General features: G+C 32.2%; 1 protein-coding gene across 2 annotated transcripts; it reads right to left on the reverse strand.

Moving 5' to 3' along the window:
- Positions 1 to 4,693: 4,693 nt before the first annotated feature.
- On the reverse strand, positions 4,694 to 10,431 carry LOC140452343 (NAD-dependent protein deacylase-like). Of its 2 annotated transcripts, none has more exons than XM_072546540.1 (5): positions 10,206 to 10,431; positions 9,863 to 10,145; positions 9,333 to 9,553; positions 5,015 to 5,154; positions 4,694 to 4,908 (listed from the first exon to the last, which is right to left on the reverse strand). In XM_072546540.1, the coding sequence occupies exons 1-5, from the start codon at positions 10,232 to 10,234 to the stop codon at positions 4,694 to 4,696; spliced, it is 888 nt and encodes a 295-aa protein (XP_072402641.1). In that variant the 5' UTR covers positions 10,235 to 10,431. The 2 variants fall into 2 exon arrangements, with proteins under 2 accessions (XP_072402641.1, XP_072402642.1); XM_072546541.1 differs by having other exon boundaries at positions 10,237 to 10,430.
- Positions 10,432 to 12,922: the final 2,491 nt, after the last annotated feature.

Consider the following 12,922-nt stretch of genomic DNA (forward strand, 5'->3'; position numbering starts at 1 on the left):
CAACTTCTGCAGCACGCGCTATGGGGTTTAACAAAATTTCAGTAAATAGGTTCTTTGAACTTCTAACTACGACTATTGAGAAATACCAGATAACGGCAGATCGATTATTTAATGTTGATGAGACTGGCATAACCACTGTTGCCAAAAGTCTCAATAAAATTATTGCAACCAAAGGGAAAAAGCAAGTTGGGTCTTTGTCGTCCGCAGAGAGAGGGAAGATGCTTACTGTGGAAATATGTATGGGTGCAGATGGTTCATTCATGCCTCCACTTTTTATTTTTCCAAGGAAACGAATGAAGCCGGAACTGTTAGATGGTGCACCACCAGGGTCTTGGGCTGAGTGTAATGATTCAGGCTGGATGCAAGGTGATTTGTTTGTTAAATGGTTTAAAAAATTCGTAGCATGGTCAAGAGCTTCAAAAGAAAATATTGTGTTGTTATTGTTAGATGGCCATTTTACGCACACAAAAAATTTAAAACTTATTGACCTTGCAAGACAGCATGGTGTAGTTCTGTTGTATTTTCCACCTCATTGTACCCATAAACTCCAGCCACTAGATGTAAGCTTCATGAAACCATTAAGTGTCTATTACGCTGACGAAATAAAAAATTGGTTAAGGTTGAATCCAGGTCGAGTAGTTACTCACTACCAAGTGACTGAACTTTTTGGAAAGGCGTTTATTCGAGAGGGAACAATGTCAATAGCTATAAATGGTTTTAAAGCTATCGGGATATGGCCACCTAACCCAAATATTTTTGTGGATGCTGATTTTGTGGCAGCGGATACTACAAATATAGAACAGTCGCAAAATGCTGGAATTATGGAGCCTCGGCAGAACACGCCACCTTCACAAAGCATAAGGCACTCTCCACAACCTGGACCGTCAAACAGATCACCTTCTTCAGACTTACCTTCCCAAAACATAAGGCACTTCCCACAGCCTGGGATGTCAAATAGATTGCCTTTTCACGATTTACCTTATCAAAACGATAAGCCAACTAAATTTGTGTTTGCTTCTCCACAGCAAATTTTACCCATTCCAAAGACTACAAAGAAACAAAGGCAGACAAGAAATCGGGGAAAGACAGCTATTTTAACAGAATCGCCCTACAAGAACGAGCTCATGGAGTCAACTCAAATTAAAGAGGCTAGAAATTCTAACGCTGAATCTAAAAAACGAAAAGTGTTTAAGAATGATGAGGATGAAAAAGAAAACAAAACAGAAAACGTAAACACAAAAAAAAGCCAAAAGGTCTAAAACCAATGTGAAAAAACAAAAAACTGTTGAAGATGACCCGGAAAGTGACGTTTCCGATGTAGATTGTCTATACTGTGGATACTCATACTTGCAATCAACTGAAGGGTGGGTAAGTTGTTGTGTATGCGAAAAATGGGCTCATTGCTCCTGTGCTGGAGAAGAGGACGATGACGATGAGTGTAAATATATTTGTGAACAGTGCCAGAAATAAGCAAAACTTTTCTTAAATGCTGTGCTCATTGTGCCCCATACCCGGGTCATAATGGTTTTTTGTTAACTTAACATTTTTTATTATTTTTTTTATTGTTAAGTTAGTTTCAAGTTAAAATTGTATTTTGTAATAAAAAATAATAAATATGTAACTATATGGAACTAAAATAATTTCCATATTACCACGAACAAGATCAAAATTACCCAATGTCCTTAGGGTGCTCATTATGCCCCGGCTTCCCTATTATTATCTAGTTTTATAACATAACTGAGCTTTTTCTGGATCGTAAAACGCTGATGTTACTTTTGTGTGACATTTCGAGCCATCACAAAATATTCAAGAGTAATCTGGAAATAAATTCTGTATATCAGCTTGAAATATTCTATTGCGTATCAGTTCTGGAAATGATTTTCTCTTAAAAATTACAAAAATGTAATTTACATGTAAATTCTCACTGCTAATTTTATTATGTTTTTTTTTTATTTTATTGTTCCTTTGTAGTGTATTAATAAACAAATAATTTTTAGAAAGTCTTCACTGTTTTTATTTATCAATTTTTAGCCTTTTATCTGAAGTAAAATCGGAATTCCATAATAGAGATTGCAAGCGCGTTAAAATAATTTGTGAAAATGTTGAATACTACCCTTATATTATATTATTATATTTATTACGCCAGACCAAGCAACTCTAAATTTATTTTTCAATCTTAGCAAAAATTTCACTTAATGTCGCCACCGTCCTGACAGGCACTTGGACTTGCGGGGAAAAGAGGTGTAAGTAGGCGGAGTGTAACACTGAATTCGGTTTTACCTTACAGTAAGCTATATATGTATAGTTTTTAATCAATGCTAGAATTATTCTTCTTCTAGTGCTGTCTCCACTAATGAAGGTTGGGTATAACCATTGCAAATTCGTCTCTATCTTCTGCTTTTCTTAAGAGCATATGTGTGTTTAACCCGGTCCAGTCGCGAATGTTTTTCAGCCAGGATATTTGTCGTCTACCAGGACCCCCCTTTTTCTTCGATTTTACCCTTCATAATCAGCTGCAATAACTCGTACTTATCATTTCTAAGTATGTGCCCCAAATATGCTGTCTTTCGCCTTTTAATGGTGGTCAAAAGTTCTCTGTCTCTTCTCATTCTGTGCAACACCATTTCGTTCGTAATATGATCGGTCCATGGTATCTTCAAAATTCTCCTAAAAAGCCACATCTCAAAAGCTTCCAGTATTCTCATTAAGTCAACATTAACCGCCCAGACTTCGACACCATAAAGAAAAATAGATATAGAAGAATAGAATAGAATAGAGTGGATATAACATTTTACCATCCGATATCAGATTTGCAGATTGAGTTTTTGGTTACTCAGAAATTTCCTCATCTTCAAAAAGGCTGCTCTTTATTGCTCTATTCTTGAGCGAATTTCTGATTTCGGATTGTGATCTTCCGTAATCCAGACTCCTAAGTATTTCATTTTGTCCACTTGCTCAATATCTTCATTTTTTATCTGGATCCTTCTAATGACTTTGCCCCTCTTACTGACAACCATGGTTTTTGTTTTCTTTATGTTTATTGTTAAACCAAACTGTTCCCCACTATCACAAATTGTGTTTAGTAACGTGTTCAGGTCTGTCTCACTTTCAGCGATAATGACTGTATCGTCAGCATAACGGATGTTATTTATATTTTCACTATTTATCTTGATCCCTTCTGTACAGTTTTCAAGTGCTTGCGTAAATAACTCTTCGGAATATATATTAAATAGTAATGGTGAAAGTACACAGTCCTGTCTCACTCCTCTACTTATTTGTTGCGCATCAGTGCTATTTCCATCTAATGTTACTATAGCCTGTTGGTTCCAATAGAGATTTCTCACTATGTTAATGTCATTTTTGTCGAGTCCTTTTCTCTTTAGACATTCCACGAGAATGTTATGTTTAACTTTGTCGAAAGCTTTCTCATAGTTTATAAACGCAACGAAAAGGTCTTTTTGTTGGTCTCGACATTTTTGGGTAAGAGTTGTGAAACTATACAGAGCTTCCACTGTTCCGAAGCCGTTACGAAAGCCAAACTGTCTATTACTCATATCCGCTTCGCACTATCTGCATATTCTTGCATGTATAATCTTTAAAAATTTTTTAATAAGTGTGACATTAAGCTGATTAATCTATAGTCATTACAGTGTTTGGGGTTCTTGCTTTTTGGTAGCAGAACAAAGGTTGATAGCAACCATTCTGTAGTTATCTCAACAGATTTGTATATGTTGTTAAAGAGTATAGTTATTGCACTTAAATTGTCTTCGTCTATAAGTTTAATCAGCTCAATATGACCAGCTTCATCTGGCCCAGGGCTCTGCCAGATTTTTTTGAGTTGTTTATAGCATGTTGGATTTCAGATTTTAATATTATTGGAGCTTCTTCGTTATCAATTTGTGTTGGTTCCGTTCTTGTGTCCATGAAAAGATCTTCAATATATTTAGTCCATACTTGTTTCATTTCATTCAATTACTAGAAGTATTAAGGAGAGTAAACAAGAATAGAACAATAATAAAAACTGTTACAATATAGAAAAACATCTTATTTGACTAAATATATTTAGGGGACACGTATATCCAATAACACAACTGATTTTCAAAGAAAATAGAAGATTTCTTGGCTAAACAACATTCAAAATTGGATCAAAATAAGAACTGCAGGTCAACTTTTCCATATAATAGAAGGTCACGAAGCATTCGCTGTGGTGATCACCAACATAGGGTAATTTTTATATGACGTTAGTTAAAGAAGTATACTGTAATCCTTTGGCTTGAACAGCCTTTATAAATAAGTAAAAATTGATACAGCAAGTCTTCCTAATCCGTTAAAAACTAAGAAAGTGCAGAAACTTTTAGAAAAGTATTGACCACAGCATGCAATATTGTTGTGTACTTAATAAGTTAATTAATATTAACGTTTTAGCATTTTACCCTACAAGTTTGCAGGCTAAAACTTTTTCAAACGTTCCTCCTATGATATAACTCTTGTTTTACGATTATAAAGAATATTTAATATGTTGTACTTTCCCATTACATGGTCGTATTTAATTTGTATAATTTGCTTTCAGAGAATGATTTCTAAATTTTTAACCAACTTTCCAGTTAACCTTGTCATTACCATAATAATAAACCCATTTTAAAATTACTTTGCAATAAATATAACAAAATAAATTATCTAAAAGAAGAAACTATCATTCTAAATCAATTTCTAGAGCTTTCGGCAATGTAGAGCCACATTTGCCTGGAAAATGGAAAGTGAACATTTCATCAGCTGGCTCTTCATTTAGGTTGAACTCTGCTACTGGCATACCTCTTTCAAGTACTCTAGGAGCAAACATTGCAGCTGGGTAGACCACTGAAGAAGTACCAATCACCAAACAGATGTCACAAGTTTCTATAACGTTTTCTACAGATAAAATTAACATAATTAATACCTAAACGTGTCATTAGCAAGGCTAAAGGGGCAAAAGTATTTATGATTATTGACTGCATAAAAAATAAAATATACTCACTTGCAGTTTGCATAATTTTCAGATCTAGGTTTTCTCCAAACCACACAATGTATGGTCTTACCAGCTTCTGACACTTTTTACATTTGGGCAAATCTTTTTTGTCTATTATGGGTAGATTGTAGTCATCGGCAGCAGGATCACTAAAATTTCATCAATACAGTACTACACATTTTTGTAATCTAATCAAAGACTATAGCGGAATAAGTTGGTAAAATCTGAACTCGGCTGGATTCTTATTTGAGATTGTACATTCGAAAGTACATATTCAGAAACTCCTTTTGCCATATTTTTAGCTCCCTAGATGGCCTCAGTGGTCCCTTATCGCAAAAAATGTATTTTTTTTAATTTTTCTGGGTGATCCTTTACTTTAAAAAATTCTGAAAAAATTCATGAACATACATTTCAATGCTCAAAAACACTCTGATTTTTTTCAGTTTTTATATCAAAATTGAGCTCAGGAAAAATATTTTAATTTAAAAAAAAATTTAGGTTATGTAGGTAATTTATGAAAAATTCTAAATAATTATTTTTCGTGTAACCATTTTTGTGTATTTTCCTCATGTTTAAGCACATAAACTCAACTGCGTGTCAATAAATAACGATTTTTAATATATTTTTTTATTTATATTCTAATAGCGGGATCAGGTTTGCCATTTTCAGACCAGAACATGCTCAAAATACGACAAACCCTCTTTTTTCTCATTTTCCCATGTTTATAGCATATAACCTTAACTACACAATGGCTAAATAAGTTTTTCATAAGATATTTCTTCATCTTACTCGTGTCTTCACGATATATTCAGCCCATATTCAGCAAAATGGGCGTCAGTCGCCGCACTTGTGGAGTTAGAGATGACGTCATCTGAAAGTCGTATAAAAATGTTTGTCTTAATAGTTCAGTTGGGATGGCATTTGAACTTGCATGGCGGGCTACTCCAAATTTTATTTAGGGAGATCAATTGTAGCGTAAATTTTAAATTTAGCAATAGTAGTCAAAATTTGTAAAAAAGAAATTGTAGAAAATCGTAATTGCAACGATTTAAGTCCGTACTATTTTGTCGAAAAATAGAAAAAGTCGCAGACATTGAGTAAAAACAATTCCTATAAAATTAATCTCCGCAAGTTCTTACGCTTGAACCTTTACCGCAAATGTACGACCTCAGATATTGATCTTGGCAAAAAAATAAAAGATCATAATTGTATAAAACATAATTCTCTCCATTTTTGTTTTTGTACAATTATGTCGTAAAGTTAACAACAGACGAGATACTTCCATAATTGACGAAATGAACGTAATGTAGTCATGATTTTTTATTTTTACTGCTATCGACTCCCTAAAGGTTAGAATAATAAAATTTCGGGTAGCCCACCATGCAAGATCAAATACCATCCCGACTGGACTATTAAGACAAAATTTTTTTGTATAAGCGCATCTCGAATATTAGTCATAGACACGATAAGAAAATTCTTATTATGTCTATATTAGTTTGCTAGATCAGACGCGTATGACAGACAAAGATAGTTATACCACACAAACTGATTGATTATTGGCATTACACCTCTATTCACAGAGCTAACCATACCTTACCTAGTCTATTCTTATTATGTCTGCCCCTGGGACCACCTAGGGAGCTAAAAATTTGCCTAAAGGGCTTTCTAAATATGTACTTTCGAGTGCCTAATCCCAAATAAGAATCCAGCCCAGTGCAGATTTTACCATCTTATCGTGCTTATAGCCTTTGCTACCAACTTTGTCTTAAACATCTACCAACATCCTTTTTGATGTATAGGTAAATTAAATTATTTAACCCATCAATAACCAGCATTAAATTTTAAACTAAACTTAAAGCTTTTCTAACAAAAAAACCTGCGCCACTTGGTACAAATGGTTTGATTATATCATCATCATCATTGGCTTTTACAACTCTTCGTGAGTTTTTGCTGCGTTTACTATTGCCTTCCATTGATTCCGATCCTGTGCTATTATTTCCCATGGCCTTACTTCCATCTTCTCCAGGTCTTCCCTGACTGCGCCTTTCCACCTTTTTCTAGGCCTCCCTGTCGATCTTCTACCATCTGGTCTTTCCCAAAACACATTGCTAATCAGTCTGTCGTCATCACTCCGTACCACATGGCCTGCCCATCTTAATCTATTGGCTTTTATGTATCTTACGATGTTTCCTTTCCCGAAGAGAGTCTCTATTTCATTGTTGTATCTGCTCCTCCATTCATTTGTCACGCTGTCCCTGCAAGGACCATATATAATTCGCAGGATTTTGCGTTCCCATACTAATAGCTTATTGATTTCTTTCTTTCTTTGATTTGATTATATAGCACAGGCAATTCCGTTTACCAAATACCTAGGAACCATCCAATAGACTGCTCACTACAAATACTTAAAGTACCATACAGTGGTTTATATCTGTCTGGATACAAACTGCCACTTTCTGGAAATTGATTTATTTATTTTCAACGGGCTGCTGCCCAATAAGATTAACAATGATTACAATGTATACAATAAAACAAAAAATATAAGTATAAATATCACAATAATAAAAGTATAAATATCACAAATTTCGGTGCAAAAAAATCTAGATCTGGGTGAATATTTGCCCATCTTAGTGCTCGAGATAAAAAATTATCATATGCATAGTTGGTTCTGTGCAGAGGGACATAAAAAGTTTGGTTTAATCGTGTTCTACATAGAGGTACATGCAGACCAACCTGCTCAAGTAGCTGAGGACGCACCACTGTAGAATTAATTATGCCAAGCATCTTTGCATCTTTAATTAATCGTCAGTTGTACAATGAGAGAATACCAAGTTGGGTTTCAATTTGATCATAATTTACTTGATTTAATTCAAAAAGTATACCCTGTTTATATGCTACATATTTCAAGAACTTGTGTTGAACTGTCTCAATTTTTGATATGTAACTATTATAAGATGGAGACCATACACAAGAACAATACTCTAGATGGGGTCTGACTAAAGAACAATATAGTAATTTAATTTCTTCAATATTCTGAAAGTCTCTAGTGAATCTTTTTATAAAGCCAAGCATTTGTAAAGACTTGGAAATTATTGACATATAATGCAATTCAAATAAAAGTTTAGAGTCTAAATTAATTCCCAGATCACGAATTTCGGTCACCCAGTCAACAAGAAAGTTGAATGTTGCTGTATATTATAATTATATTCCATTGGGTCTCTTGATCGTCCAAAAGATATAGCATGACACTTGGATGCGTTCAGGGCCATGGCATTAAACACACACCACTCACTCAACTGATCGAGAATGTGTTTAATATTAACACAATCTTCTGTATTATTGATAATTGTGTAGAACTTTAAATCGTCCACAAAAAGAAGAGGTGAACTATGCTGGAAGCAGTGGTGACAATACAATGACAAGAAGATGTTTATGCCTCTAGGATACCCAAAATGTTTAGGGTTAGTATTAATAAGCTGCAGTAAATTTAAAAATATATTAGAATATAACCACTAAGTGAAATCTTAGTGGTTATAACTTAAGGATCTCCCACATCGCCTTTTTTTTTCTTGCCATCTTTTCTTTCAATTCAAAATATAATTGAGAATGGCCACTATTTATGATTTAACAACTCAAACAAGAAAAAAAAAAGATGTTCACGTAACGTAAACAAAACAAACATTCAACAAGCGTAGTGCAGCCAATAAACAACAGGGCCAACCCAAATTTTCAGCAGTGTCAAAATGATAAAGTAAATATCCCCAGTTTTAACTACAATCGAAATGAATGAGAATCGCTAGCGATTGCGACTGTCATGGCGTAGTCGCTTTTAAATTTCGACATCGAAACGAAATAGAATCAGGGCCCATATGTAGAACAAAATTTGATAGGTTATCAAGTTACTAAACTAGATAGTTTTTTTTATTTTTCTCAAAACTAAGTATTGTGGACTTATACCCTTTATACAATAATCAATTAAATTGTAACAGTGCCTTATATTTGGAATTTACAGAGAGTGGTTTAAAATTTATGTTGTTTCCTGACATTTCATTTCACCTACAATTCTGTCAAATATCAAATGTTTGCCATAAAAAACATAAACATAATAAATATGATGTAGACATATATGTAATTTCTTTTACATATACACCCAAATTCATCACTCATCACTGCTCACTTGTAAGGTCCTGTGATAATCTCTATCACAGTTATAAACAAAAAATCAGGACAAACAAGTTCCAGTCTATAAATCCGTAATATAATGTACACATAATAATACACAGCATTGGCAGTGAAAGCTTGGTAGTTAATAATTGTTCAAACATACCCCCTGTTTCTAAAAACTTCACAAATGGGATTATCATAATTTTCATCTATAAATCTACACTTGGGATTTGTGCATTTAACTTTATGTAAAGCACCATGAAGTTCTATGACATTTTTTGAACCAGCCTTTTGATGCAAGCCATCCACATTCTGAGTAATTATATTAAATAGTTTTCCTTCTTCAGAACACTTTTTCTCAAATAGTGCCAATGCTTTGTGAGCCTAAAATAAACAGTAAAAATAAATTTTATTTAAAAGTGTAGATGCACAGATATTTATATACATACAGTAATAAAGAGTTCTAAATATTATAAAACCAATATTTGAGGAGGGAAAGGAGATCTTTTTTGAAGCCTTACTTTTTACAAATAAACATTCCCAAAAATTCAAATATAAAATTCACAATCCATAAACAATATTGGCTAATCTTTTTAGTGTAACTGCTACTATTCTATTATGTGCTTATTTGGAGATATGATTTTATAACCAGATATTTTATAACTAGTCATTATTACTATATAAAGAACTTACATTATTTGGAATTGAATTAAAAGCAATATTTCTTCTGTAGTGATAAAACTCCCAAACCAAAGCAGGATTCGTAGCAAAAGCTTGTGGAGTGGCTAGATCTTGCGATCTGTGAGTTCTCCAGAAGCCACCAGCCCCTCGGAAAACGGGTATTCCTGATTCTGCAGACACTCCAGCACCTGTTAAAACAGCAATATTTCTTGCTTCATTTAAACATTTGTTAAAACCTGCATAATCACTGAGTTTACGTTTTCCCATTTTGTAAAGAGAAGGAAGTACAATTTGCCTACAAAAATACATATATTTTAATATATAATTATACACACAATTAACATAAAATTAAAACCTGCTAATCATCCTAAAACACGTCGACATACCCCTTATTTTTTAGCTGATTTTTTAGTTACTAATTAAACTTAATAATTATTGGATTTTAATTAATCGCATATGTCTTATTAATATACGATACCCATGTTATTAAAATTATTAAAACACTCTGATTATGACGTGATTACGACTATTTACTATATTTACAACAAACAACAATATTGACATGATATTGACTTGACATTGACATATACTCTGGACTTGACTTGTGACAGCATCAGAGAACTACGCACAGTTCTCTGACAGCATTATCAAAGAATATAGTATCAAAGAATATAGATAAGCGTCTATATTCTTTGATAGTATATTGCTTGATTGCTTAGCAATATACTGTGGCATCGAGTTGAATACAGACCCCAAACCATACATACTCATAGTTTCGTAACTGTACTGAATTTAGTAATTATTTTTTTGCGATGTTAGTTACTTTTTGACAGACTAGAACTAGAAATTACTATATAGCCAAGCACACGTGCTCATATCCGATATTAATCTAAACAAACGTAAATAAAATATACTTCATCTAATTTACTTACCATTGCACGTCATAGTCCGTGAGGTCACATGATACTGATACCAACACGAAATATTTAGGCGGTAGGTGTGTTCTTTTTTAGAATCACTTTGCTGAGTACACTGGCATTACAACCACTAGACATATTTTATTATATACGCGTAGAAATAATATGTATTTAAAGATTTCTATTAATGTTAACTTAAAAATACACAATAATATGTTTCATTTCATTTGTATAAATGCATTATAAAGCGTTTGGAAACAACATTTGTTTGGAACACACTGTAACTGTAATCGAACGAAGGTGATATTTTGGCATAAATTGGTAACACTTATTTGGCAGTTGCGGTGTTGACTAATGTTAATAAGTAATGAAAAAAGTGTTGTTTTTGTTTAAGTATTCCATTTTACATCTTTATACGACGCATACAAGCGGCTCAAATTGTTTTTAACAAGATTATTTTTTAACTCTTGTTTTGTTTCTATATATATATATATATATATATATATATATATATATATATATATATATATATATATATATATATATATATATATATATATATATATATATATATATATATATATATATATATATATATATTAAATATTAATTTGTTTTGTTGTATAATCCACTTTTACAATAATTATGTGACCTATTTGTTTTAAAATGGATTCAGCATTTTTTTATACTTTGACAACTATGTCAACTTCGACCTCTGTCAATGATAATGAGGTGCAACGGTAAGTAAATTAGATGGACTGTAGAACTTTACGAATTACCTACAATCAATATTTATTTATTTACACCATATAATGTATAATAACAAATAATAAAATTATAAGCGTCATTAATACAAATACTTAATGGAATATGGTAAATTATACCAACTGAAATATATTTTTTAAATATATACTACCCAAAATTTTATGGGTTTAATATACACTTCCACTATTTATAATTCTTTTTTTTTCAATAAAAGCAGTCTAATAAAAGTTTATTTAAGCTGTTTATACTGTGCGATGCGATAGGAACTTTTGTGTTGTAGGTTTCTAGCTATGAATCTGTCAAAATATGCCCGAGCTGAGCGAATGGACCTTAGAAGGATTTTTCACTGTCATTTTTCAGCGTCGGCAAAGGTTATAATAGGTTATATCATGTTGTACACAAAATCTTTCCTTGCCTAAGCACAAAAGAATTGAAGTGGCATTGAAGTTTATTATGATTTTAGTTCCTGATTTGTACCACTAGGGGGCGATCATGTCAGTTCTATTAATGCTTCTAAAATAAGAAAGAGTGGGGCAACAAATGCAACTTTAGATGTAGATGCCGCGTGGTCGCATTATATTTTTGCGTTTTATAAAATTTTATTTATATTAAGTTATTCTTAAAAAGAAAATTATAATTTATAAAAATATATTTATAAAAAGAAAATAAAATATTTCAATTTTTCATAAATGAATATTTTTAAAAAAAATATGATTCAAATTTTTAATTTAAATATGTACAAATCTACAAATAATATAATTAAAACTCTTCTTATAAACTATAAATAAAATTAATTAAAAGTCAAATACCGGGAAAAAAAGCTCAAAAAATTGTAAGGTCTTTAAATCAAAAAACAATTCCAGATCTTGTTAGTACGCTATAATTGCTTTTAAGCACATACACTAAATAATTTTGTTTACAATTTGAAAATTCGAAATTGTGAAGTATAATTTCAGATTTTTAAATTAAAAAAAATAAATAAGTACTATCCGTTGCAAGATAATTCGGATGGAATTCCCCAGGTTAAGAGACTGAGCCGTGTAACGGGATCTAATTTAGTATCCAGAAATCAGATTTAAGTAACCCAATTCAGTTTAAAAATTTAAAATCCTTTTAATAATATTATTTATTGCTTATTACTCATTGCGATTGCTTATTTATGACATTTTGAAAATATCGGTGTAACTAGAACACGCTTACCAATAAGTACTATCCGTTGCAAGATAATTCGGATGGAATTCCCCAGGTTAAGAGACTGAGCCGTGTAACGGGATCTAATTTAGTATCCAGAAATCAGATTTAAGTAACCCAATTCAGTTTAAAAATTTAAAATCCTTTTAATAATATTATTTATTGCTTATTACTCATTGCGATTGCTTATTTATGACAT

This window comes from Diabrotica undecimpunctata, chromosome 10, assembly GCF_040954645.1.
Source record: "Diabrotica undecimpunctata isolate CICGRU chromosome 10, icDiaUnde3, whole genome shotgun sequence".
Taxonomy (NCBI): Eukaryota; Metazoa; Arthropoda; class Insecta; order Coleoptera; family Chrysomelidae; genus Diabrotica; species Diabrotica undecimpunctata.

Coding starts and splice junctions, on each gene's coding strand:
- LOC140452343 (XM_072546540.1), bottom strand. CDS start 10,234: ATGTCGACGTGTTTTAGGATGATTAGCAG. Junction 9,554..9,862: donor TTAATTCAATTCCAAATAAT/GTAAGTTCTTTA, acceptor TGTTTATTTTAG/GCTCACAAAGCATTGGCACT. Junction 4,909..5,014: donor GAAAATTATGCAAACTGCAA/GTGAGTATATTT, acceptor TTTTATCTGTAG/AAAACGTTATAGAAACTTGT.